Source organism: Gavia stellata, chromosome 3 (genome assembly GCF_030936135.1).
Source record: "Gavia stellata isolate bGavSte3 chromosome 3, bGavSte3.hap2, whole genome shotgun sequence".
In the NCBI taxonomy this organism is placed as follows: domain Eukaryota; kingdom Metazoa; phylum Chordata; class Aves; order Gaviiformes; family Gaviidae; genus Gavia; species Gavia stellata.
In genome coordinates, this window is record NC_082596.1 from 26363623 (window position 1) to 26381616 (window position 17994).

The 17994-nt window shown below is 37.7% G+C and overlaps 1 protein-coding gene across 4 annotated transcripts; it reads right to left on the bottom strand.

The window, feature by feature from the left end:
- Positions 1 to 1197: 1197 nt before the first annotated feature.
- On the bottom strand, positions 1198 to 17615 carry NDUFAF6 (NADH:ubiquinone oxidoreductase complex assembly factor 6). Of its 4 annotated transcripts, none has more exons than XM_059815435.1 (8): positions 17561 to 17615; positions 16536 to 16658; positions 11924 to 11980; positions 10393 to 10495; positions 7521 to 7654; positions 5622 to 5723; positions 1833 to 1889; positions 1198 to 1326 (listed from the first exon to the last, which is right to left on the bottom strand). In XM_059815435.1, the coding sequence occupies exons 1-8, from the start codon at positions 17579 to 17581 to the stop codon at positions 1198 to 1200; spliced, it is 726 nt and encodes a 241-aa protein (XP_059671418.1). In that variant the 5' UTR covers positions 17582 to 17615. The 4 variants fall into 4 exon arrangements, with proteins under 4 accessions (XP_059671418.1, XP_059671419.1, XP_059671420.1 ...); XM_059815437.1 differs by having other exon boundaries at positions 1285 to 1326; positions 1838 to 1889; XM_059815436.1 differs by lacking the exon at positions 1833 to 1889.
- Between the last annotated feature and the right edge of the window lie 379 nt (positions 17616 to 17994).

Sequence of the window (17994 nt, forward strand, 5' to 3'; positions counted from 1 at the left end):
TACAGGATAATGTTACACAACCAAGCATCTGGGGAGATTAACCCCCATTAAAAAAAGAAATCTCTGGGAAAAGCAGCTATTTAATAGAACAAGGATGACTGCAGAATAAACTACTGGATTTGTGCAATTGAATCAAGTTGGATGTTAAGAAGCATTATTTTACCAAACAACAAAGCAAACAGAAATATTTACCTTGATCTGAGGAGATGCTAAGTACAAAGCTCCCAGTAATTTCCCACGGAAAAAAACAGCACTATCTTTACAGAGATGAAGGCCTAAAATGACCTGGAACATTCAGGAATATGTTTCTTCACAGTACCAAAGAAAAGGAATTCAGGGAGTCCTCCTAGGAGGGTGTCCTGAGAGACCTGGTGAGTATGAACAAAAGGGCAGTCGAACCCACGTTGCAATGACAGCTGTGGGCAACAACAGACAGAAGAGAGGTCAGCAGGAATATACTGCCAAGCTAAGAGCAGACTGAAAAAGCCTTTGGCTGAGTTGGAGATAAAAACTGAATAAGGGTTCTCTTCATATGTTGTAAAGATATCCTCCCACTACCTGTAGTCACTTCAAGGCTCAATCTCAACATACAGTTAAATAATTTCTGTACTACAGCTCTATTTCACCATTCTGAAATTCTACATAAACATTACATCATTAAAACAGCTAAAGCTTTTCCTGACAGTTTTCTTGCATTCAAATATATGTGCTCATTCTTCCAGCTATGAAGCATCATTAGTACTTGCAAAAAGTCTGCTCCTTGAACTAAACAGAATTACTTAGCTGATTTATAAGGCATTTACTGTAACTGCTTTTGGGCACTAACAAAGCAGTCTTTTTCTTTTTTTTTCTTTTTTTTTTTTTTTTTTCCAGTAACGTGTCAGAACTGTCAGAAGTATCCATTAGCACAGAATTTGTCCAAGAAGAATTCTATCACATTGATGTTATTACAGGAAAGACAAGAAAAGTAATCTCAGACAAGGACATATGACTTGGCAGACATGTGAAGCAGAGATATCAGCCTAATATTCCAAGAAAAAACTTAAGTACTGCCAGCAAGCTGACAGCTACAGTTCACGCGCATCTGCTGCTTCCCATGCACTAGTTTGCAGAAGTGTGAAGTTAGACACTTAACAATTCTATCAAGTTAAGACATTAAAGAAAAAACTCAGCACTCTGAACCCATATTAAAAAAATTTAATAGGTTTTTTTCCAAGATCTAATATATAAATGCAATGCTAATAATGTACTCTTCTTTTGTAAGCTTGGATGAAATATATTGAAGTCCACTTTTCGCATATTACGTAAATAATCATCTAAAGCAACCTAGAAAAGAAGAAAAAAGCTTAGTCCACATGGTGCACACAAATAATTGCGCATTAAGTTTAATACGCAATACATGAAACTGAATGAGGAACTAAAAAAAGGCCTGACAGTTTGCCTGTTTCATTAAGTGGTAGTGTAACCATCACATTCAAAGGATAAAAAAAGGCAGGTTTTGTGAAGAGAAGCATTATCTTTAACTAGACCAAACAGCAAATTATAAAAATAGACAAGATTTTGGGCCCTTGCATCAGAATGATGGTCTATGAATATACAGACATCTTGGGGGAAATGATGTAGTTAAAGAAGAAGGATTAGAAGTGTTGATCAAAACTATGAGGTTCCACAGTCAGGCACACATGATTTTCACAAGTTTCAGGTATCACATCCTCCCAAAAGAGACACATGAAGCATTAGTTAACCATGCTTAATTTGATACTCTACTCTTCACAAACATATTAGCACATAAATGAGACCATTACTTAAAGAGTGCATGGTATCACACCCACCGTACAGAAAAAAGCAGGATATGCCTTCACAGGAACTTTCTTACGGAAAGATCTAGCCTGAAAGTAAACGGGGTAAGGTGGGAGGGGAAAAAAAAAAAACCACAACAAATTTACTTATCAGGAGAATTTAACATTTCAGATTAAACATCAAGTACTACACAAAATGGTTAGAGCCAACAGACTGTATTACGAGCTTCGTCCCTTTTTATTTTGACATCCTGAAACTGTAATTTTCCATTATATGCAAGCCAGAACCATCCCTCACTGTATACAAAAGTAATTACACAGGAAGTATGTAATACTGGGAGAGGCCTGCTAAAATTCTTACGTGTTTTGACAACCTTACAGTTTACATATAATAAACCCATGTAAATTAGCATCCCTTGTTCTGACAAAGTTCCAGTTGCATCTGATTTAATAAATACGGTTTAATGCTTTTTTTCCCCCCACTAAATAACATTTTGCATCCCAAGAGACAGAAATAATGGAAGACCAGAAATGCATTTCTCTGAGTGCATCTTTTTGGTCCAGTGTTGCCATCAGTCCCAGAAGTCCAGTTATGCTCCATTTACATTTATGGGACTTCAAAAGGATCTCAATGCCTCAGGTCCTCACCATCTATATATAAACAAAGTCTAAACCATGGCTGAATCAAATCTACAATTTAAACTCATGTACGACTCAGGTACATCTAACAGAGCTGAAGCAAATCTTCCTGTAATGCTTATTTATAAATATAGAATCTCTCCTTGTTTTGCATTTTCTTACAGGTTAAAACAACCAAACCAAACAAACCAATCCTCTATGAATACTGATGAGAATGTATGAGTTTCTGTTAGTTTTCCATGGATCTTTCCAGACAACAGAGAAAATCAGGTTGAAACATTAGGAGGGAAAAATACTGAATCTTTTCAGAAGGAAAATTATTTTAAAACTTTGACATGTACTAACATGTATGTGTGCGTTTGTGTTTATATATATAAGGAAAATGCTCTCCTGATCTAATGCTCTGCCTTGCTATTATTAATTGTGAGATGAAAAAAGAAAGCAATCTTGCTTGACCTTCTTAGCCCGGAGTGGGTCGCATGTCATTCAGAAAGCATGTTATCTTCCTTCGTAAATTGAGCCCATAATGAGGTAGCATAATTGAGATAAATGCAAAAAGCCAAAAAGAGACCCTCTTTTAAAAAGAGGAATGGGGGAATGCGTGCTTAAGAGAAAGAGGGGGAACATGTAAATGTATTCTCTGGCTTTCAAAGGGATCACTGTGGGACTCACAGAGCACTTTTATTATATGCTCTTATTCTAATAAAACACACAATTCCTAAAGAAAACTGCAACCTTCGTTACCTTATTTTGCCCTCTGCTGGTCATCAGTCACAGTATCAAGAAAAGCTGAACACACTTCAGAAACTTTTCTCCCAAGATTAAGTGCCACATTACTACAATACACTTCATATAATATCACTGAGACTTAATTTAGCATTTGAGGATTATGTTTCTTCTGACTGTGAAAGGGGGCTGGTAACAGTTACCCTCATCCTCCAAAATATGTGGTTTGTGCAACAAATGCTGAGATTGTTGAAACCTCTCTGCAGGTTTAAACTTTACCCTACCCTGTAATTCCAACTAAAACAGAGGGTAAGTGGTTGAAAAGATCCTCAGGCAAAACAGGATGGTGATTTTATACAGGAGAACAGATGCATTTAAAGGCACCAGCCCATTACATTCACGTAATGTCTTGAAATACCCAGCAAATGTTGCCAGCAAAAGCCTATTTAATCCATTAGGGGAGAAAGTATCTTCATCCTTGCATTAACAAAGACCATCTGATTATCAAGGAGGCTAATACCTTGTTATTACTGCCAGTTATTGCCAGTTCAAGTGGTTTGAACACTAGAGATCCTGCACTGTCAATTATTCTTCACTGATGATGATGATGGAGGCTGGAAGCAAGTATTCAGAGAGGAATTATTTTATTTTAATTAAGATGATATAACCCATCCATTTTAAAAAAAAAAAGGGCAGGGGGAGGGTGCCAAGATCAACATTCAATTGAGTAACATGCTAATGCTGCCCTAATCTAGTTTCCTTGTGTTTATAACTTTTCTGTATAGTCTCCAATTACATGATCCCATTGCATATTTTCCTTAGGACCCTCCCAGTGCATAACATGGGCAGGGCTGTAGGAATGGAGTGGGAAGAAAGGCGGGTAAGGTTCTGCCTGTTCTCTTCAGAAGCTGGTTGGCGTGTTGGGAGCCAGGGGACCAACGCACTAAGAATTATCAAATTATCTGAAAGGCTCTGAAGAACTGAATTCTCTCCCTGCTTCTGTCCCAAAGCTTCCATGCAATACCAGCAACCAAATTTTAAACAGCTGGACAATAAATGCACATTGCTGTTTTCGATGCCTCCCATCCCCGGTATGAGGCATTTCAGGCCAGGTACTTGGCATTTTTGTAAGCCACAGTTGCAATCAAAGTCAATGGGTTTTATACACTGTGCATTATGGGTTGAGCAGTGGGGAATAAAAAAATCAAAATATTTCAGCTTGAACAAAGATAGTGGATAGTTTTGACCTTGCATTTCCTTTGTCTCTGTTCCCTACTTCTAAATGGAATAAACTGTTTCCTTGGGCCTGTGACAACAAAACCTGAGATATCAGGTGAAACAACATGATCAGGAATGCATTAAATGCAAATTATAAATAGTTTGTATTAAAAATAAAGCCCAAGGCTACATATTATTAACAAAAAACCCAAACCCATTAATCAAATAACTAACCACTGACTGAACAAACCAGGGATGCCTCATTTTACCTTCAGAAAAATGAAGGGCTCTCCTATCTTAACTGCATAAAATATTGCAATAACAGGTAATGCTGTAATTGAGGATTATATTAATGGTGTAAATGCAGAGATAAATCTGGCATTTCTTTACTTTGAAGTGGTATCTTTTCAGACTACCTTTATTGGAAATATTGGATGCAGTACTCAAAGTACATGTGTACATGTACGTGTAGATACAAGAAACTCTTTACAGTGCTTCCTGCAAGTTTTGTTTTCCAGATAAAGGCAGACACAGCATTGCTGATGAAACATTCTTTTGCTTTTGTATTATGTACCATCAAGCAATTCAGAGTGTAGCTAAAATAAGAGCATAAAAGAAAAATAGACTAGGACTCTGCAGTTCTTCAGGATTCATTATCCACTGTTCCAAGCAAATAAAGCTTTTCCTAATTCACTTGGCTGTGAGCCAGAAAAGAAAGAAACAGAAAGCACCTTTCCCAACACAGCTTTGAGCGTGGCTGGTCATGTTAGGGAATGAATCCCCCCTCCCACACACACTAACCAGCACTTAAAGGCAACATGCTCTGCTTTCCTGGCAGCCATTCCACTGTGCTGTGAAGTACCATACGCAGAAGTGCCTTCTATGGTGCTGATCCCATGCTGGAATATAGTTGCATTTATGAAAGTCTGCTTGAAGTCTCTCTCCCAGGAATAATGCTTTTAGGCAGTATTTATATATATGCAATTGGACCTGGTTGTGAGTAAACTGCCTCCTGTACATACAGATAAATATAATATTAATACAGTAGTTGTAATATTTAAAGGTTTTGTATGTTGGGGTAGTTTTTTTTTTTTAATTTAAACTCTTGAAGTAATTTCAAATATTTTACCTTTAATTAAGTATGCAGCTTAAGTCTTCTAACAACACATATGCATAATGCTTTGTTAAGATTAGCATCAGTTATGTTTATTTAAACAAATAAAAGGGAAGGAATCTCACATGTTCTAGATGAATATGGGCCTGGCTGGCAATGTCATAAATTACATCTCTCACATTTTTCTCTTGCTTGCCTCTTATGAAATCCTCTTGTGAAACTCCATGCTAGACATAGGAAGGAAAATCAAAAAGAGAGAAAACCCTCAAGTTTCCCTTTTAGCTTCTCAAAAACCTGTCCCAGGAACCAAATAAATGACACAAGACTGAAACAGCCTAAACGTTTTACTACTGCCCCCTCCTTTTTTATTTCCCTTTTTTTTGTCAGTCACTTGGAAAAACAATTCAAGAGAATGAAGAGAACAGTTGGTACAGCCTCTCTCTGCATGAATTTGTTCCCTAAAGACTTTGTGGTCAGTCAGATAACCAAGTCAGATTTTAAAGTTTTGGGAATTTAGATCAGTTTAGATGCCCAATTTTTAAAACCATAATCCAAGAACTGATACTAAGCAGAAGAAAGCCAGTAACAGCTAACACAGAAACCATGCTGGCTTATGAAGTAAGTCATTATCTTGGGATTGGTGTGCACCATCAGGCCTGAAAAAAAAAAAAAACCCAAAAAACAGAAAAACCCCAACAACAACAACACCCACCTGAAAACAAAGCCAAAACAAAAACCCAAAACAACAAAAAACCCCTACCCCAAAACCCCCAAAAAACCAACCCCAACCTTACTCTCTGACTATAGTGACCAATGTAAGACGTAATATGATATATTCAGAATTGCACCAGTTGCCTGTTCTTCTCAACAACACTCAGACATGTGAAATTTGTACAAAGGTAGGCAGGTAGGCTTCACAGGAGGCAGACTCCAGTAGAATTCTACGATACTTGCCAGCAGCTGAAACGCTTAGAAGATGCTCAGTCTGCACAGAAGGGATGCAAGCTGTTTTTACAGTTTCACTGTAAAACACCTTCCATGGCAAGGAATCACTGTGAATTTTCAGGCTATGTTTGAAAAGCTAAAAAATTGGAAGGCCTCCCATACCATCCAGTCCCAGAAGGGCTGAAAGCAGAGTGCAGCTCCTTTCTGCAGTCTTACAACCCTGACATAAATTAGTCTGTATGTTTTTTGGAACTACTACTAAACTTCAGATCAAAACTTTCAATTATATTGATATGATATTCAGAAAATACTAACACAACTGCCTTAAGCATCACCATAATTACATAAATTTTTGTTAAGTATAAAAAGAACAGCATTAACTTTTAAAAATAAAGACTGGAGATGAAGGAATAACAGCCATGATGCCTACAGATCTAGTCAGAGAACAGTAATGAAAAAATTTGAGCTTTAATCCCATTTTACCCAACTTGCAAGATTGCTAAATTCCTGTGCAAATTAGGTGTACACTTTAAATTGGAGGACTATACCATCTCCTACAGCAATATATGGAATGTATGCTTATAGCTATCAAATATGCAACAACAAAAAAAAAAAGACAAAAACCCAAAACCATCAGCACATTTATGAAAAGGTAATAAAGAGAAACCCGAGAAGGTTGTTCAGAAGTAAAATTTCTCACAGTGCTTCCTTTATGGGGACAGGAAAAGAAAAAAAAAAACAAAAAACCCAAAACCCAGGCCCTATTCTATATGTGTATTTCTACACATTAATGGAAAAATTCCTGAAAGCTAAAATACTACTACATTTAATTAAAAAAAAAAAAAAAAACCACACACAAAAAACCAACCAGAAACCCTAGAGCTTCATGAAGGTCACTCCTCTCACCTCCCAAAAGATATAAAACCATGACAATGGCATATTACTAGGCCACAGCAGAAAGAGTTAAAGAAAAAAGGTGTTCTGTTTCTAGCCTAATAAATTATGATCTCATATCTAGCATTGAGAGACACAGTTAGAAACACTATACTGTTCAGTTCCAGAAAACTTGCTTCTCTTACCAACATACAAATGTCCATGGGAAGAAAGACCTTTTGTCTCGTACTGTGATACGGAGTTGCTCTTAAACAGGTAACTATGCCTTGTGCTTTCCCAATGTGACTGGCTGCATGGTCGGCATGGATGTCCTTCACACCTAAAATTGCAGAAATAGTATGTTTAGAAACATACTGTCTGGCCTTTGAGTGGTACAGTCTTCCCTGATATTTATCACAGTCATATTTAAGGAAAGCTAAGTGTATTGGTCCATGATAGAACTGTCTACATTCATAAATTGCCTTGAGATCTCATCTCAGAGGTGCAAAGCAGCAGGCAAATTAATTGATTTCCACATTCAGGAGCAAGATGCCTCTTAAGTTTGTTGCAGTTTCTGCAAAGGGTATACTTAGCAGGGTGGCACCTATTCAGATACAATACATCAGTACACAAACTCATTTTAATTGGCATGTCCTCTCCCAGGATAACTATTCCAAGAACTGTTTTTCCTGCCAGAAAAATCATTTAAGTGTGAGATTCCTGACAAGCATTAATGCTTGAAGCATGGTTTCATGATTAGCTGCAGCTGATTCAGCAGTGTACTGAAGCCAAAAAGAATGGTCCTACGCTTCCCCACCGAACCCGTATTTCTGCCACCTCCCTTGTGCTGTCATGGGCAATAAGGCAGTAGCACGGCAAACTGAAGCAGATCACCAAAGCAATGGAAAACTAACTTTAGTTACTGCATGGTCACACAACTGTGAGAACTGAAAGAAGAGGGAGATGAGTGGGGCAGAGCAGCACCATTGCTCTTCATGACAAGACCATACAAGATTAGCTTAGACTGATCATAAAGCCATAATGTTTTCACAGGACTGACCCAGGATAAAATGAAAATTTAAAGGAAAATTTAAATTAAAATTCACGAAAGCTCTAACAGAAGCAGCATTCTACAAAGAAAGAAATGAGGATACAGGAATTACAGACCAGTGAGCCTAACTGACATCTGAAAACGATACTGGGTGTACCTGATTCACTGCCCAAGCCTGCCTGAGCCTTGCATGGGTCTCAGAAGCCTTTGTGAAACAGCGACTATAGGAAGACTACATGGACTTATTTTGGCAATGGCAGCAGAAAGCGGAGTGCAGCTGGGAGGAATCAATGGATATAACTTACTGATACTGACTGGGCAGCTCAGGCTTTACATATAACTAGGAATTAAAAAAATAATAAACTCGAAGAGTAGAAGTTGCTAGTGACTCATGCTCAACCTGGGAATATATCCCAAAAGTGAGGTTCTGAAAAGGTTTAACAAAATTATTGAGTAGTACCAGACTCCTAACTACTTAGGCAATGAATCTGAGAGCACAATGTTAGTATTTTTAAATCACATGAGTTGGGAGGAAGTACCAGGACTTTGGATTACAAGATTACCAGTCAAAATGAGCTTGACAAAAGAAGTAACCCTAAATCAGTAAGAACAAAACAGCACTACCACTGGGAGAGAGACACACAAACTGAAGACAGGTCAGGAATAAAGAAGTTAAAAAGCACAAGAAATTTAGCAAACGTGACCTGTAATGAAATGAGGTCCCCCTAGTCTAGAAAAAACCTGCTGATGGGAAACGCCAAGAGAAGGGCTGTGTTCAATTAATTTCTCCTTTTGTGGAAAAAACCCACAGAAGTTAACTGTTTAATATGCAGTGAGGGAGACTTTTGCTTAGATATTTTGTTACACTAGTATATTTAAGAGAAGTTAAACATGACAATAGGGCACCTAGAAAATCCAGAGCCCTCCCAACAGATTTTCAAGAAGAGGATCATCTGACTTGTATCAGAAGTGACCCAAGCATGACTGAACTTCTTCAGGATCGAAGACATTTCTCAGAACGGAAGATGCTATTTCTCATACTCCTACATTTCTTCAGTCAGAAGTTCAGAAAGACACTTGCAACATTTCACTGATTTCCTACTGAGGAAGCGAACATCAGATGTTAAGAGATAGGTTCCTCATTTCTTCCCAAGAAGAATCGGCTCACCATATCTCTTTTTACTTTTTAAACTCTTTTAACCTCAGCATTGGCCTTCCATCAGACTACTCTGATAAGCAAAAGGAAACTATTGCTACTACAATACTAAATACTACTAAATACTAATAATAATTCGCACCCTCCTTTTATATCTGAGCTCATACAGGGAATACTTCCATAACACAACAGACACCTAAATGAAAGTCACCCTTTTCTTGACTGCAAATGAACAGTTCTTTCCCAATCTGACTCTTATATTAGACATGACACAGATACTAGCTCTTAACCACAAGGATCATAACATGTTTGTCATGTTTTTTCTAGCTATTCGATTATTGATAGTTAAACTACTTCTAGGAAGAGGAGAGGATTCAGACCCAAATTTACAACATCACCAAGGGAAGTTTATAGGTTGGGAAGTCTATAGGTTGGGAAGTCAGCTGTCTCAAGATAACCAGTGTACATCACTGCAATATAGAACAACAGCTGCAGAATAACTACAACACTTCGTGTTCTGACAAGTGGGACAATCAAAAAATACGGTGAAGAGCTGAATTTACCACACTCTGTAATAGGAGCAAGAAAAGAGAAAACAGCGTTAAGCAACAAAGAACAGAACAGTAGGAAACCACACTTCAATGAGCTTTCCACTGAGCAGCTTCTAAGGAAAGTATGTAGTTCTAAGACAGGTGCAGTAAGATTCCAGATTTATGGTTGAGCATTCAAAAGATATCTGAAGTGCCACCTAAGACAACTTCTACTGAAATTAAACTCCAGTGGAAAAAGAGTGGGCTTTTTGAAACACCAATAAATATTGTACCTGCACTAATGAGTCATCAACAAAATCTAAAAAGAGGAAAATGCCTACCCAGCATTTCCAAGGTGAGGTACAAGAGAGCACTCTGAGTGTTCTCAGCATACGTTTCAAGCTCCTGGATGTTACGGTACGCTCTATCATCCAAATTCTTCTCCTGTAATGTGAACACAGAACTTCAGTAAAATGTAAATATAACTGCTATTTGTGCGAGTTTATTGCTACAGTTAGGGCAGCCTAAAAAAAAGGACAAAATTAAGAGATAGAAAGAGAGTATAAACTCAGATAGAAGTAGTCATTAAAGCTTACAGCAAGTCTAATATAACCAAATAACTACATGCAACTGCAGCCAAGTCTGGTTACTGAAGCAAGTATAACCTTTTGCAATAACGAGAAATCAGAATTCTTCATAAAAAAAGATATAGCCAAAACAAAACATCATATGGTATTCTTACAGTACAGGATTGCCAATTTTAATACTTAATTTGCATCTGAAGCACAGAGAAATTTAGATAAACAGGTATGTATTTTCTAAAACATGCACAAAAATCAATCCATCAAATACACACAAGTCTCAAAGTCATGTGCAAATACCCACAAAAATATAACATCTTCCAGCATTCTTCCTGTCCTAGTGGCTTTTGTGATTAAAACACAGCAGTCTTAAGATTAAAAAAAACCTCTGAAGTCTTTCATAGCAATGACACTCTGCAAGTAACTGACTGTTAATTTTCTCAAGGTACAAATTCATGAGACACTAACTTTAGCAGCAAAGCTAGCTTAAGAAATTCCTGCCTTCAGTTATTCATTCTTGCCCTTTTGTCAAAGTTGGTAGCAGCATCACTGTACAAGTGAAACTCTTCCTCTTGTTTTTCCCAGAAAAAGGGTGGTTATCACAAGAGAAGGCTATTTAGGGGCAAAACTGACATGGTAAGAAAAGAGGTAAGGAGGAATAAGATGATGCCAATGACGTAGATTTATTTGTGCAACTTTCTGCAATATGCAAGATGTCCTTTCTCTTGGGGCAGCATTGGAATGGCACAAAAAGAGACCATTGTATGGGTTTCCCTTCTTGCACATCTTCATTTCCATTTCTATTAAAATGTAGTTTTCCAGAATTCTTAACAGTTGCATATGGAGACCTTACTACTTAATCCCATAGGACGGAAATTCCCTCACTTACATATAGAAAGGTATCTAACTGTAACTCCCAATGGATTACCTCTAAGGGTAACCACTTCAAATCAGGAATAAAGACCAGCAACAGAAAACATGAGCACACATACACTGGTTATTAGAGCAGGGAACAAAAAAGACGTCGACCCACAAACTACATCTATTTTAATGCAAAACTAAACAAAGGATTCTATTAGCTCTTTTGGCCAGAAAAAGCAGAAATTATGAGTAGGGGCATCAAGGGATAATTAAAAGGAAATATAGCAGTACCATTCTTAAAGAGAAATACTACTGTCTGGAAAAGATGAATTACTTAAGCTTTTGTTTTACACACAAACACATAAAATTAAGGGGAAAAAAACCACATACAACTAAAACCAGAATCAGACCTTGAATGGTAAATACTTACTCTTTCATCAATGATCTTCATGAACCACATTTTAGTCAAGTTATGCCTCTTGACAGCCTGAAAATTATCAAATAAAGCATCCATGTTAATGTATACAAAGTGATGGTAGGACTGCATTCTGAAGGCTGAGATGTATTTCAGATAATCCTTTTCTTACAAGGATTGTATTCACTGGGTTAAATAAAAGTGGCATGTCAGTGGAAAAATCACAGAATCATAGTATCGTATGATTGGCTTCTGCAAATACAAAAATTTTCAACTGGCATTTGTTAACAAGTTGTAACAAGTTGCACACAAAAAATGAAGTCTTGGACATCAAGCCAGTTAACTAAAAGCATTTCTTTAAAAATATTTTTGAAAGTAATTTATTCTTTCATGGAGTCATATATTCCTACCAAACATCCGCAGATAACTACGTTCACTCTCCGAAGAGAACAGAGTTTCCTCCAGAGTCAAGCAATAAAAAGATTTTCCCTGTAAATTGTCAAGGAAACATCAGTACAACATACCAATACGTACTGTAAAGACAGCATCCCAACAAAGTAATATAATGAATATTATGGTTTTGTTTAAAAAAGTATCCCACAGCATCTCATATTCACACATTCTTCTTTTGGCTCTTATATTGTATTTGACTTCCTTCTTGAACCACTTCATTCTATCACTTTGCCTTCAATCCTTTTACACATACTGAATCTTGCAGACCACATTGTCAGAAAGGATACAATCACACATACAAATATTTATAAACAAAACTTATGGAGCACATTTATCACAATATTAGCCTTTATAGCTCACTTTCAACTTCTTTTCATCCATTATATTTGTAAATATTTTTTCAAGGTTTGACAACACTACATCTTCTTGTTAATTCAAAAAAATCTGCTTGGGGAAGTACTTGGTATGTGAAAAGGCAAATTTTAAGTTACAACTACGAATGTCAGTTTTGCTTCTCACTTGTTCGTCTTGAGTATCATTTTGTAAATTAAATCCTTGTAATAGTCACAGATCAAAACTTAAAGCACCAAACTGAGTTCTGCTAAATTACCCAGTTTGTACATTACATCCATTTTGAGCTACCTTCATTCAAATACACAGGTCCTCATTTTTCAGAAGTTTTGAAAATTGGCTTCTTCCACAGAAATGAATGGAGAATTAGGCCTCACTATGTTCAAAATGGACAGATAAGTAAAAACAAGTATAATACAGTTGCCATACAAGTTTATATAAAAGTCACTGAGAGTACAGCTATTACTAATTCCAGAAATACTATTAAAGGCTATCTATATACCTTACTAGTGCATGACATTCTTGGAATCCAAATGTGAGTATTCTAGGATATACAAAACTTCGGAAACACATTTGACATAAATTAGTATTTACTCTGGAAAAATAAAAATTGTCCTCATACAAACTCAACAGCAAGAAAAGAGCATACATAAAATATGCCATGCAAAAGACATGCTAATTCTAGTAACAGCCCTGCAATACTCGTGAGTTCAGGTGTCTTTCCAAATCCTTCTTTGCAAGAATTGCAATGACATTCTTGAACATTTGTGAAGCTGTGCTCTTCAAATAGGTCATTCTTGGGGTATTTGCTGAAATGCAGAAATAAAATCACATCTTGAGTGCAAAGGTCACTAGGTCGGGTTGGATTGTTAGTTTGCTCCAGTGCTTTGCAGTATTCAGAGCTATCAGAGCTCCTAGAAATACTTTCTGAATTATTTTTCAACATCTTATTTCACACCCAGTTCTGTTTGGATTGTCTTATAGTGGTCTTCCTTTAGAGAAATCATATGTAAGGTGAAATCTTACCACAAAGATAGGCCAATTATTTCTTCCACTTCAAAATCAATTTTCTGTTTTGTGAGAAAGGAGTATGACTGGCAGTCTTAGCTGTTGGAAAGGGTTGCAATTGGTATCTCAATATCTGAATGACTTACATCAGAATGTTGTACTGGTTTTGGCTAGGATACAGTTGAATTTCTTCACAGTAGCTTGTATGGGCCTATGTTTTGGATCTGTGCTGAAAACAGTGTTGATAACACACTGATGTTTTAGCTACTGCTGAGCAGTGCTTACACAGCTTCAAGGCCTCTTCTGCTCCTCACACTGCCCCACCAGCGAGTAGGTTGGAGGTGCACAAAAAGTTGGGAGGGGACACAGCTGGGATAGCTAACCCCAACTAACCAAAGGGATATTCCGTACCGTATGACATCATGCTCAGCAATAAAACTAGGGGGGAGGTTGGCAGGGGGGAGGCCGTTCGCTCAGGGACTGGTTGGGCATTGGTTGGTTAGTGGTAAGCAATTGTTTTCATTTGTATCACTTGTCTCTCTTGGGTTTTATTTTTCTCTCTCTTTGCTATTTTTTTTTCCTCTTTTCCTTACAACTATTATTAAACTGGTTTTATCTCAACCCACCAGTTTTTCACCCTTCCGATTCTCTCCCCCATCCCACCAAGGGGGAATGAGTGAGTGGATGTGTGATGCTTAGTTGGTAGCTGGGCTTAAACCATGACAATGTTTTGTGTTTTTTATAAGTTACACTTCTGCTAATAAACATTTCCACCCCACACACACAAGCAGCCTGAAATTAATAGTGGTCAAAAGAATGTATACAATCATACCCAAAACTAACTTGTACCTAACCCACTCAATCAGACAACTAAATGAGAGGATATCTTCAGAAAAACAAAAAAAACCTTAAGCTACACTAAATCAAGTTCCTCCTTGGAAAGGAGACAAAAGCATTTTGGGAGAAAATGGTCTTTTTCCTGGGAAGTTTGCCATATGCTGGAAGAGACACAGAAAGAAGGAAATAAAAAGCAAAGGCACAGACAGATTGACATGCAAAATGACCAATTCTGCATTTTAATGTCTGCATTAAAGTCACCCTGGGTGCACCTTCAACTCCCATAAACCCATAAAAAGGCTCACAACATTTGACATTCTTCATTCTAACTGTACGAATGCTTTGTTGTGGCTAAGGCACACACTTTATCTGAGCTGGAGACACCTATGAATAGCTCTGGTCCTCCTAAAAGTGACTGTAACAGGTGTTTTTCTTTTATTTTACTTCTTGGCTTTACCTATGTTTTCTCTTAGTTAAACAAACTGTATCTTGTTTAAATCCCAATTTTAATCTAAACATGAGTGTTGATAGACAGGAACAAATGCTCACTTACCCTTTATTTCACTTTTGAAGGAGGAAGAGTCAGGGAGAGGCTGCAGTTTCAGCACTGCCAAAAATCATTGAAAGAGGATTTGGAAAGGGCTCCTTTTTGTGGTCTCAGAGGTGCAGCAGAGCAGATGTGAAGCCAAGACGGCAACAAGTGAAATGCTCTAATCCCAAAAGAACTGCATTGTTCTAACCCAGTGTTACAGTGAGTGTCCTGCTTTTCCCAGGATTTTAACAGGAACAATGCAGATGAATACTGGGATGAAGACTCCACATTTCACTGCCTGTTTTTCAGCAGGTCCATAAACCTAACTACCTGTGGGATCTATGTTAACTGTATTCAGCTATTGAGATTTAGACAAACTGCAGCTTTTCCCATCCAGGTGCTCAGAGATCCTTAGTTTAAATGCCAGTTCTAGACGCCTTACGGTAGCTGCTCTTTTGGAAGGTTCTAAGACTTGCTGCGGCCCATGGCCCTAAGATGACAAGTTAGCGACGTATGGAATTTCCATCTCTGAAGAAATTAAAAATTCTACTCAATCTGACCCTGACAACCTAATCTAATTTTGATTTTAGACCTTCTTTGAGCGGCAAGTTGGACTAGATGACAACCAGAGACCCCTACCAACTAAATTATTCTGTAGTTCTATATCAGCATCAAGGGGATTTACACTGCCTTCAGACCTTCACATCGAACATATCAATGACAGTCCTAACTAGAAACAAAACATTTTGCAAAAAAGCCTCTGCTTCTTTGGCCATGACAAGCAGAGGAACAGATCTGTAGGTGTACTTTATGTGTGATGTTCTAGTGCCTGTAGAACTCAGGCATCTTGGTAAAAATAAACTGTTAATTTCACAAGTACATTCCCTGTTACTCAATGCACACAAAAGGATCTGTACAAAACATAACACCTAAGTAGAAGTCATCAAGCAACTCTTGATGCGAGGAAAAGACTGTATTAAGATTCTTCCTATTATCCAGTAACTAGGTATGAAGGTCTTGGGCTTCTCCTCATACCCTATTTTCTAGTTCAACCTCTGTGTTTAGTCTCCTGTCTTTTTGTACAGCTTAATCTCTGCAGGCAGATTGAGCACTGGCTCAGGAAAGTATACTTATGCACTTCACTTGCTATCAACTTACAGCTTACCACAATTTACTCTGTCCTTCACCTAAACAGAAGAGAAAAAAGCAGAAGGTTCACAGAAGTCTCGCCCTCCAAGTAGGTCCTACCTTAATATCCTTCTTCTCCAACTCTGCTCTTTGGTTGTAAGTAACTTAAAAGATCACACACAAACACAATTTACATTATCTGTTTCATATAAAATAATACTGTTAACTATGCAACACAGCACACACAACACAATGACATTATTTCCCACAATAATATTTTAGTTAAGTGAATTTTAGGATGATAAAGGTGTATTTTACCCTCCACAATTCTGTAGCAACTGGCTGATGTGGTGGGTTATCACAGTATATATCTTCCACAGCCTTCCTCCAGAACTGCATTCGCATCAAACCTGTAGTCTTCTGGGTTATGGAGTCTTTAATCTGGAAAGGATACATCTGGAGTGAAATTCACAGTGTCTTTAAGGCATTTGGTCTATCTACACTGAAAAGACAGACACAGGACATAGCCAAACTCAGTAGGGAAACTGGTCAGTTCTGAATTTATGCTTATTCCTCATAAAGCATACGAACACTACAGAGAGTAAGAAAAATCTTCACCACAACCTGACTTTGAAACCCATGGAGATTAAGTCCTGGGCAACCCTCACGTTAGCTTTCTTCCCAGAAGGAAAAGAAGCAGCGGTAACGGCAGTGAGAGTGGGCAGTGCCACAGGTTGCCAGAAGCACAGCCCACAGAAGCTGATCTGGGATTTTGCTTGGTCAGCACATTTCCCAGATGCTCCTTTTTGGCAAGCGTTACCAACTTTCCTGGTTGCACTGGCAGTTTCTGGCCACCTAGCAAACGGGAGAGACTGCAGCCACTCTCCTCCCACAACTCTCAATTAGAAACTTCCCTCCTGGCAGCCTTTCTATTACCTAGCTTCTGCCAACAAAGACCTGGTACTGATTATATCATCCAAGTTTTTGATATATTTTCTACAGATAGGATTTAGTTGCACTTTACTGATTCAGTCACTGCATTTGAAGCCAGGACATAGATGCAATCACCTAACAGTACCAAGGACCACGGACTGTTATCATTTAATTTCAAAATGCACCACAAAGAGAAAAGTCAGAAAAACTATATACATAAACAAAATAAATTGGAGGAGGCTGGCTACTTTCCAATGGCCATTCAAAACTAGATGTTTGTATTGGACTAGTTATTCATTGCCCCCTACAGTACAAAAAGTTAATCTTGGCAGAACACCACCTACTAGTGTAACTTAGAATATTGAAACTGTTATTTTACATTTCTAGAGTTCACAAATACATTTTAATACCTGCCTGAGCCAGTTCCACATTGAAGGCTCTCAAGGCAAAAGCAGAGGTTCGAGATTCTGCAGGCAACAGCAGAGAGCACAGAAACCCTTCATAGTCACGCTTTCTATAAAAGTATGAAAAAATACATTTATTATTTATAGCTCTGTGTAAATTGGGCATGGTGTTGCTTAGTACTGAACTCCTAAAATATTAGCAATAAATTATAGTTCAAAACTCTGACTTTGCAAAAGTAGCAGCTTTTAAGCTTATTATTTTAAAATAAGACAAACTCCAAGAGAGAGGGGATGCTGTCTGAACTCTCAGTGCACCTCTCAAATCCAGATGTCAAGATACTTGGCTAAAGGCATGGAACAAGTCTGCGGCAGAACTGCAAACAGAATCCAGATCGTCTGACTTCCAGACCTGTTCCAAACATGAAACCACATTTATTTAA

What these genes read in the sequence shown, in the direction of transcription:
- NDUFAF6 (XM_059815435.1), bottom strand. Translation starts at nt 17,581, where the DNA reads ATGTGGAACTGGCTCAGGCAG. An exon ending in TGTGGAACTGGCTCAGGCAG is followed by an intron (nt 16,659 to 17,560) that starts GTATTAAAATGT and finishes TATCCTTTCCAG; the next exon opens with ATTAAAGACTCCATAACCCA. An exon ending in CCATGGACATTTGTATGTTG is followed by an intron (nt 5,724 to 7,520) that starts GTAAGAGAAGCA and finishes TCCTATGTCTAG; the next exon opens with CATGGAGTTTCACAAGAGGA.